General features: G+C 34.2%; 1 protein-coding gene across 19 annotated transcripts in view; it reads right to left on the bottom strand.

Annotated features, from left to right (window-relative positions):
* Positions 1 to 10000, bottom strand: part of FOXP2 (forkhead box P2) — a 407244-nt gene that overhangs the window by 44300 nt on the left and 352944 nt on the right. For all 19 annotated transcript variants that reach the window (XR_007905892.1, XM_051795471.1, XM_051795484.1 and 16 more), the window contains 2 exons: positions 5035 to 5248; positions 3347 to 3451 (listed from right to left, as the gene is read on the bottom strand). Coding sequence is in view for 18 of the 19 variants with exons in the window: in XM_051795471.1 (XP_051651431.1) it covers positions 3347 to 3451; positions 5035 to 5248 (319 nt within the window). In the remaining variant the exon portion in view is untranslated. The remainder of the gene's footprint in view (positions 1 to 3346; positions 3452 to 5034; positions 5249 to 10000) is intronic.

Below are 10000 nucleotides of genomic sequence, written 5' to 3'. Positions count from 1 at the left end.
GTTTTGTTTCTGTCATCCTGATCAATGATGCTTGGTCACTATTCTTTGTAGACTTTTAAACATACTCTCTTGCCCCAGAAATAAACACAATCTGTTGGAAAGCTGGTCTATCTTCTCTAGCAGGATTTTTTTTGCTTTGTCTCTATAGATAAAACCACTACCCATCTTTGTACTGTAGCTTGTGTTATGTTTGCTGGCGTCTGCTGCATGCAGGTTAAAGAACACTTATCTGCTGACTAAATGTTTAACTGTAAACCTTTTGGTTTAAGCTCTTAAAAGTCAAACCCTTCCTACTCAAACTGACTTAGGACCAATAGAATGATAGTTAATTTTGAAGACAAAATATTCTGAAGTTTTGTTATATGTTATTGCACTCTAATATTTAAAAAAACATCATGAAGAATAATATAAATGCTTTGACAGGTCTACTGGGTTCCTCACTTAGAGACTAGCAAATGGTTAGTTTCTGTCAACATTTGTTTCACAGCAAAATTCCGAGTTCTCATAAGCATTTTTGACTTTTCTAATTGTGTCACTGCCTGGACTTTTCTTTAAATCTTGTAATCTTCTTTCTAGCTATGTCACAACACTTTCTGATTTACATTTTGAAGGGGTTTTTTAAGCCAAAAGTTGTTCTGACCGATCAGTCAAACTGGTTTTGCCTGCATGAGCAACTATAATCTAACACCATTTTACAAAGAAATATAAACTGTGGGTTTGTGTCTGTAGTTGAAAGATATCAAAGTAAAGATATAGGTTTAGGTTTTGTTACATATACAGAAATTTACTATGAAGAAGATCAGCTGTACTTTCTTGAAACCAATGCATATGTTTCCAAATATGAAACTACTCCACAGCACTCAATGTAAAACTTCTTGAGCCATTCAGAATACCTCAAAAGAATTACAGCTAATTGTAGTGTCCTCAAATTATCTTAAAAACAATTCATACTGGATAAACAAAAATGAAGGTGAAAATGGCTTTTGTAGCTTTGTGTCATTTATTGAGAGTTATTTGTCACTTTACCCTAAATCCTCTCCATTATTAGTAAAGTGAAGCAAAGCTGGCGTTTTCTATCTTAATCCTCCTTCTCAGATGCTCAGCTTTTTTTTTTTTTTTTAATATCAAGCTGCTAGGTAAACCATTGTCTGAGGAGAAGTTGCAGTTCACTTCATAAACCAGGCAATCTTCAAAGTTGTCATAAGCATATTACAGAAATACACACTACTAGACTGGGGTAGTGTACCTTATTAATATTTCACTTTGGTACAATATACTTGCATTAACTCTCTTAACACAGGTATCATATTGTTTCAAGTCAGAGAACCCGAAACATCGCAACAAAGATTAGACTGAGAACAAAGCCTTGAAAACTACAGCCATTAGTCCTGTCATCCCCTATAAAGTTAATGGGTTGGGAAAATGGTCAAACTTTGGACTAAAAGTTGATATTTAATTGAAAGAAAATGTCTTTTAATTGTAATGGGGATTTTGCATTAGTGTGAACATGAAAAGGTACTAAAGAATCTAATCTAAAGTTATGTATTGATTTCCATCTTAACACTAGTGTAAAATGAAGGAATACTTCTATTTCATAAACAAACTCACCCATTCAGCATCATGACATCTTATTTGTTTTCATGGCACAGAAGACAGACTTGAATGAAAAGAAGAAATACCAAAATATTCTCGGACATTTTTTGCTGGTGTATAGGACAAAAGCCATGACTCTGCTGTAAACCCTGATTGACTCTGCACCAGAATTATCAAGATGTTATATGTCACTTTCACATTTTCCAGGGTTATTTGGTTCAGGAAAGCAAGAACATCTGTAAACCTAGCACTACACTGCCTTAATCAAAATGGTTTCAGTGATCATGGATTATAACAGGAGACCTGACATAATGGATGTGCAAAGTGTGCCCACAGAATTAGCATCACTATAGCCTACATAGATGGATGTATTTAGAAAAATATAGTTTTTCTTGAAAAGGAGAATGCTTTAGCTAAATGCATTTAAATTCTTAGTATTAATAATACTTAGCACACTGCATTGAATTTAGGAGATTTCATTTTCTTTTAAATACAAACTTATGTAAATCAGGTTCTTTCAAATCCTATACAGTTTTATCCAATAATAAGCCATTGTTTTGACATTCCACTTAATACACTAATAAACAAAAATTTATCAAGAGTGATACCTACCTAAGACTTGCAAGTCAGTAAAGGTTACTTCATTTAAAAGTGAAAGATGGAGAAGGCATTGCAAATACTTTACAAATAGTATTGCTGTAATTCTATTATAAAAGTTATTGTTATACTGAGTGCTTATGGTCTGCTGTTAAGGTGCTTCTGTAATATACCCTGTAGTTTACCATTTGTAAACACATCTTTCTGATGTTTCTGCCAACATCCTGGCAACAAAGCAGTGCAATTTCAAATGAGCTAATTAACTTAATTGTTGATGAAGCATGAAACAGTTCATTCACCCTGTTAGCTGCACCATGACAACATAAGAGTCTCAGCCCCTGAAGTTACTCATCTATATAAGCCTATCTGTAGCTTTCCATTAAGATCTATTGCATGCCAAATGAGTATGGCTCTTCTAACAAAGACCAGTCCATAATGTACATGGGTAGAAAATCAGTGCTGTTGTTGAAAATTCAAATGAACACAGAAATACTAGTAAATACTTTAAAATTAAAAAAGGGAAAAAATGCAGAAACCCATTGCAGTTTGAAGCTGTAGATGAAAAGAAAGAGCTGTGTATTTTATTTTCTAAATGCTGCGATTGAGATGATAACTGCCTAAAACAAATGTTGAAAGATGAAAACTTTTGACATCACTATTCAGTCCTGAAAGGTGCAAACCCACCTGTTCATAGTGGTTTTTTCCCTATGTATATTGCGCACATACAAGAATAAAAACAAAAATAGATTAGCAAGTGAGAGTTAAATGGTCATGCTTAGTCCCTTGTGCTTTTTTGTTTATACTACACACATTAATTCCCACTTTGCACAAACTATCAGAGTTTAGGATGTGCTTTTTCATACTCCTACTATCCAATATAAAATCTAAAGCATTTCTTCAAATTTTCAGAGGCTCCATTTCAGTAAAGGATAATAAGAGGATTAAACACTGTGCTACTGAAAGGCCTGCAAAAGTGTTCAAAATGAAAGAAAGGATAACAATTTGACCCTCTGCCAATAGTCTCGATTATTCAGTTGTTTGAAATACACACCAAAAAAAAAAATCTCTGCTATGGTTTACAGTAAAACTTTGTTTGCCATCTTTCTCTCTCCCTGACCTTAAACAATTCTGTAGTAACGAATAAAAATCCACCTACTTTAAAAATTGTCCAAAATCTTCACAAACACTTTCACAGCCAGGCCATTTGCAAACTCCATGACCATAGAGAGTATGTGAGGCCCCAGTCTCCTCATGTGACGAGCTGTAGCAAAAGAATAAGGCATCAGATTCATCTCAAAAGCCATAATCGTTGGAGGCTGCTAGCGCCTGTCAGGTTACGATCAGTGACAAACAGGTCAAAACAGGTCAATTTAGCTCAGAGCAGTCAGAAAAATTTAATCGTTCTATTGAATAGTTCAACTGCCAAGGCTAGATGATGTTCCAATTAGAGAAGAAATAGAGCCAAAGATGACTGTTAATAAAGGACGAAAAAACAAGATGACTGTATAATACCATATGCTAATTATGCCATATGACCTTGGTGTAACATTTACCTATAAATAAAAAATACACTCACAAGTGATCAATTCTGAGAAGAAATACTGAAGACCGACAGTCAGAATTTATGAATATTGTGAATGTTCAAAAAATATTTGAATATTCTACTTAAATGTGTATAAAAATAAAGTTGATTCCATTAGTAAATATTTTTGTTCACAAACATTGCTTCCATTAGCTATTTGGCTTCATAAAAATCCCTAGTTGTATTCTGTGTCTTTTTTTGGAACCTCTGCAATAGTTTCATCCATGATAAGTTATCAAAGAAATTCAGGGAATTGTTCTGCATATGTGGGCGTCAGCTACACATCCTGAAGCAAAGAAACATTCTGTGAGATATAACCACAAAAGTACTACTAACTAAAAGTACTACTATAAATGCATTCAGATTTTTAATTAATACAAAATAATGATGGAAAAATGTTCTCACAGTCACATGAGGACAAGAGACATTTAAATCATAGTCTCATAATTTAAATATTAAAATAATTAAATGGAATATTTATTTGAAAAAATTTAGTGATTATACAAATTAAATTTCATCTTATATTAAGATCATCTACATCTGACTACACTAATATATTCACTGATAAGTGCTACCGATACTATGTACTCTTGTATGCATTTAATCCATTACATGAAATTAAGGAACAATGAAGAATATCTGTCAATATGTCTGAAAAATGATTTTAACTTTATCCATATAGTGGAATTCCACACTAACACCACAGAAAATTTGTATGAAATATGTCAACTGTGTTACTGTCATGCACAAAAGAAGGAAAAAGCAGTAGTTCTTTTCACAAGCACCAAACGAGAACTTCTTTAATATGCCATTTTGAAGCACTTTTAACATAGAATCTTTGCACTGAATTACTACCTTGAAAACTCATATAGATGTACATTTTCAATGAAACCAGGAGTGTGATTCAACAGTAAGGGCCTGACTGCTAGGTGTGTTAACTCAAATATGAATGAAACTATGCACCTTACAAAATTGTGCCCGCAAATGTGCATTTACAACTCAGCACCAGTCCACTTGATTCTGTGATTTAAGTTCAGGTGCTGTAAAACCACAGGTGGGTAATTTTGTTGTGTCTGCACAATTAGATATTGTTATTGAAAATTATGCCATATTGATAAACAATTCTGAAAAATCAGGTCTACACGGTCTCTTAAGTAACCTGTATTAAGTGTTGTCTTGTGATTGGAAATAATGTGACTTATGATGTTATACAACAGCTTTATGTCAAATGAGAAGCACAGTTGAAATCTCATCAGAATTACCTGTCTCGCCTTGCATTTAGAACTGAAGACTGTCCATTCACTATGGAATGATGAGTTATTGGTGGTGATGCTTTGGAAGTGGTGGAGGAGGTAGTAGAGGAGGAATTGTTAGTAGTGAGGTCTAGCCCTCCGTGTTTAATGCCATTGTCTTCCATACTGTGAACTCCAGTCACTTCTTTCCATAACTGCTGAATCTCAGCAGGACTTAAGCCAGCTATAAAATGAAAGAGAGCCCCACTAATATAACAAAGTAAAGAGTTTCATATAATGAGCTCAGTGTTATTAATGGATTAATGCCAACAATAAAGCTGATCCTGTTTTTCCAGCACAATCGACATGTAGTAAAACATAAATTTGTCTTCAGTTAGAATTCAGGTAATCTAACTATCCTGTCTTGTGTTGTAAACAGTCAATTAAAAATCATCAATTTTACACTTCTGAAAACATAGCTCAAGGATCAAAGAGTGAAAGTTGCAAAGAACTTGCAACTACCTCTTAAAAAAAACCCCAACCCTAAATTTACTTCAAACAAGATTTTTGTTGTCTGCTTACTCAATTTCTTGACATGCAAACATAACTCAATACATCTACAGTTAACTTAGGTTTCATAATTCTTCTTAATCAAACATATAACGGAAAACAGAAAAACATATTACACCAAGCATTCAAACACTGCTAATCTCTTAAACACTTAACAAGAGATGGATAAAGGGGAAGAAGACTGGAGGGAGAAAAATCAGAAGAGAAAAATTAAATAATCTATGAGATCAAAACAGGTTTAACATTTTATCAGAATATATCTGACCTTAATTAATGACAGTCATGTATTCACTAATTCTTTGTAATATTTACAAAAAATATTCCATTTAAAAATACGTCCTAAGAGGCAAACCCAAAGACAATGTTTAGAAGAACAAAACCAACAAAAACTACAGTGCTGAGCTACATACTTGTGACGACTTGAGTTTTTCAGTACCAGCCAACTAGAAAACTAGCAGCACTTGGATTTCACAGATTTTACAGAATATTCTGAGTTGGAAGGGACCCACAAGAATCATTGAGTCCAATTCTTAAGTGCACGGCCTATACAGGAATCAAACTCACGACCTTGGAGTTATTAGCGAAATTGTACCATTTACAAGTCTCTCAACACAGGGAGTGAAATTACATGTAGTGTAGACCATCAAATTTCTCCACTATATTTCTTTATCCAGCCCTACTGTAGAAAACAAATCAGAGGGTTTGGATAGGAGAAAGGAGACTGTCTTGCCAGTCTTCTGGGGTGACAGGCAGCCACACAAAATTTGAAGAGCTCCTCAAACTTCTCTGCTATATGCACAGTACTATTCTGGAGTCTAGCCACCAGATCTATGCAGACAGAGCTTAAACTTGCTCTCTACTTCACTTTCAGCCTGGAAACTTGTAGTTTCCAGGATTCATCCTAGGCCACAAACAGCAATGTCTTGTTGAAAGTATTCATACATATGTGTTAGGGCTGTCTGGCTCGAGTTTTCATGCAGTCATGGAAACCTCCAGTACAATATGTTTCTGCTTCAAGTAAAGACTCCCAAAACACAGGCAAGAGAAGGGCTGTGAGCATTCTCTTATCTTGCCACAAACATGCAGCTAAGATAGGAAATTCAGATTTTGAAAGATGAAGAGTTCATCAGAAATATATACACCTTATGTCACTGCCAGACTTTGTAAGTTTGACATCTCTCTTTTGAAGAATAGTAAATTAAATGCAAAAAAGAATGTGAAGCTCAGAGAGCTTCTTGGGAAAGATCTGATTTCAGAGCCAGGTTTTTCAGCCTGACAGAGTTTGGTCAAGAGGTATCTTAAAATCTAATACTGTCTTCTGTATCTCATCTCAACTCAAATTAGGTAAGACATGCTCATCATATCTAGATCTGGTGGAATGCAAAACATTCAAAATGCAGATGCAGTCTGAATCAAAATTGTGCTCTATTTATTTTACAAAAGAGCTCAAATTTCTGGTTCTGAAAAGTACTAGAAAGTATATATTCATTCAAACTACTCCCTGAGTATATTTTTGTTTGGTAAACAAGATATAGTAGACAGACGTAAAGACTGGTTTTCACTGTTTGGCAAATCTTTTTATTAGATAATGTTTTATTTTGAGAACATATGAACTCAGACTACTAAAACAAATTAAAAAAAAACTATGAAAAAGCACAGTAATACTTAGTAGCTATGTCACCATGAAGTATAGAAAGCTGTAAAAAAATAGACTAGTAGTTATTTACAGAAATAATTTCTAGAGGTAGTGTGGAAACAAAGTGGTTGGAGGGGATTAATTTTTTTTTTTTAATGTGAAAGCAGCTCATTTTTAGACTACTGCTTTGTGTCAGGTTTCAATACCTTAGATACCGACCATTGGCAAACTCTGCTAACGGCAAAGCAAAAAAGAGTTGATTGGAATGTAAGTCCTAAACCTGGAGTTCATAACATATTCGTATAGTGAAAAGTTAGGTTTTAAGGAATCAAGCAAAGAAGCCAGGCTTTAATTTACTGCATTTGAGAGATGGGTAACGGGATTGATGGTAATACTAGTTGTAATTGTTTAATGAAGGTAAGAAATTACTGTTGAGTTCATGAGGTATGTTCCAGTAACACTGCAAATAAACCATTTTAGTATAGTAAATAACAGTTACCTGCAAATGTAATCAAAAATCAAAATGAAAAGTAATGTATTCATTTAGGTGGCATGATATACACAGTACATTATTTACTTCAAAGTCTTCCTTTCCTCCTGCTGTTGAACAAAATAAACTAATTTTGAACTGAAAAAAAATTAAAACCAAGAATAAACCCACCTGTTTGGATAATCAGAGGGCAAACATATTGTGTCTTGCAGATACAACAGAGAGAAATTTCACTGAAGATTGTAAAACCTGGGGTCCTGGGAGAGCTGAGAAAGAGTCGCCCCATAAGCTGGGTGAATGTAGGAGGGCCAGAGGCAGCTGGAGCAATGGCCTGTCCCATGGGCAGGGGTCTCCTGCCCCTCTGGGCACCTGTTGGGCAGCCCCTTCCACTGCAGGAAGCTATGGATGGAGCTGTGTCTCCAGGCTGCCTAGCTCCCCATGATATTTTTTTTTTTTATCAGAAAGAAATTTCTCTCTAGGCTCAGGCTGGTTAATTTTATCACTTCTTCAGAGCACCCTGAAAGGCTGCCTTTTAGGATAAAAGGATTAAGGGTAGGCATTTAAAACATATAAAGTTAATAAACAGATTGTAATTAATGGTAAATTATGGCAATTTTGTGGTTTCTATGTCTAAGAAAGTCCAAGTCTCTTTTTACAAGAGACTTGTACATTTTACCTATAAAATGGCTGACAGATATTTCAGTCTGGATGTAAAAGTAGGGTAAATTTTAAAGTTTCATAGGTTATGACAACCTTTAAAATATCACACTACATTACAGAGGAAAGGATCAAAAAGAGGACCCAGAGTGGAATAAAAGTTAGGGACTATAATGAAAAGGGCAAATACTGATTTGCTACGAAATTTACAAATAATAAGAATTTGGTAATTTTGAGATTAGTTTCATAACCCTTTTCACCTCTACCTACTCTATTTTTATGTTTGAATAAATGCTTAATAAATCTATCACTTATAAAAGCCATCCATGCAATTGGTTTTCATTTCCCAACATGGACCAGTCAAAACTTGGGGTCTGGGGGCTTTTTGTTTGGTTGGTTTGTTTGGGGTTTTTCATTGCTGTGATTTAAAATTCTTTGCATTTAACTAGCATCAGTACAGCAATACATGTAAGTAACTCAAAGCAAGCCACTGCTTTTGAATACTGCATAGTGAAGACCTTGTCACAAAATAGATGCTAAAATACCTATTGCATCTTATTTGCGATACTTGGCCAACAAGAAAACATGGTAAACATTCCTGTTCTTTAAAGGCAGGAGCTATACTTGAAGAAAATACTGTTTATTCCTGCAAACCTAACAGGTGTAGTTTTAGGTTGCACCTTTTTACACCTTTTCACACTAAAAAATAAAAACCCCATGCTCTCTTTGGCCATAATAATTTGTGGTTTATGGGACTGTTTATGACCAATAACTTATAAACTTGAATCCTTGTGTATTACTTTCAGTGTTCTAGTCATCCACATAACTCAGCAATCTGAATGGATGCATATAAAAATATGTTACACATACATAAATCTTTCTATGTAACATATTTTATCTTTTGCAGCACAACAGATGGAGAAAAACATCCTTTTACCACATCTAGTGTGTATTATCTTGATTCAATTCTGAAGTTTAATTTAAAAATGGAAGAATTAAATACTTGTCTGGAATTCATTATAACTAAAAAATATCAAGGCAAAAGAAAAAATATATTAATTTACTTTAACAACAACAATCCATATTTATATTAACTGTAAAATATTTCATTATTTCTTTTTTCTTTACTATAAATCTTTTTTTGTCATGACTTCAGTTGGACTTAATTCTTTGAGTAAAAGAAAGCTCCCAAAAAGAACTGTTTACTAGTTCTAAAAACTATTTTAAAAGCTATTATTTTTTCTATGTTTTTATTCTAGAAGCGGATGAATGAGTGTTGCATTAAACTAATGAATATCAGTACAATTGGGTAGGAGTGCTGAGGGAAATCTGTGGGGATTGCTTAATGTGAGAGAAAACCTGAGGAATTCCTCTTGCAACAGATGGCACAAGAGGAGATTGCAAAAGGTAAAGCTGTACGGAGGGAAGTTGTGTTTTAATTGCTTTTTTCCATTCAGGTCTAGTGTGACTTTGTGCAAAAAGAAACCAGCATTACCAATCTCACATGTCCAAATTCATGAATGAACTCATCTCCCCACTGCTATTCACAAAAAATAATATTGTAGTAGGACTCTTTTTCATCCTGGTTTTTATGACTGTGGATATGCTTGTGTCATAGCTTTTTCATACAACACAACGTATGA

The sequence above is a fragment of the Manacus candei genome, unplaced genomic scaffold, assembly GCF_025592945.1.
Source record: "Manacus candei isolate 608988 ecotype Guabito, Panama unplaced genomic scaffold, ASM2559294v1 h1tg000043l, whole genome shotgun sequence".
In the NCBI taxonomy this organism is placed as follows: Eukaryota; Metazoa; Chordata; class Aves; order Passeriformes; family Pipridae; genus Manacus; species Manacus candei.
The sequence above is the reverse complement of the archived record's forward strand: the minus strand, read 5'-3'. Positions and strand labels throughout refer to the sequence as shown.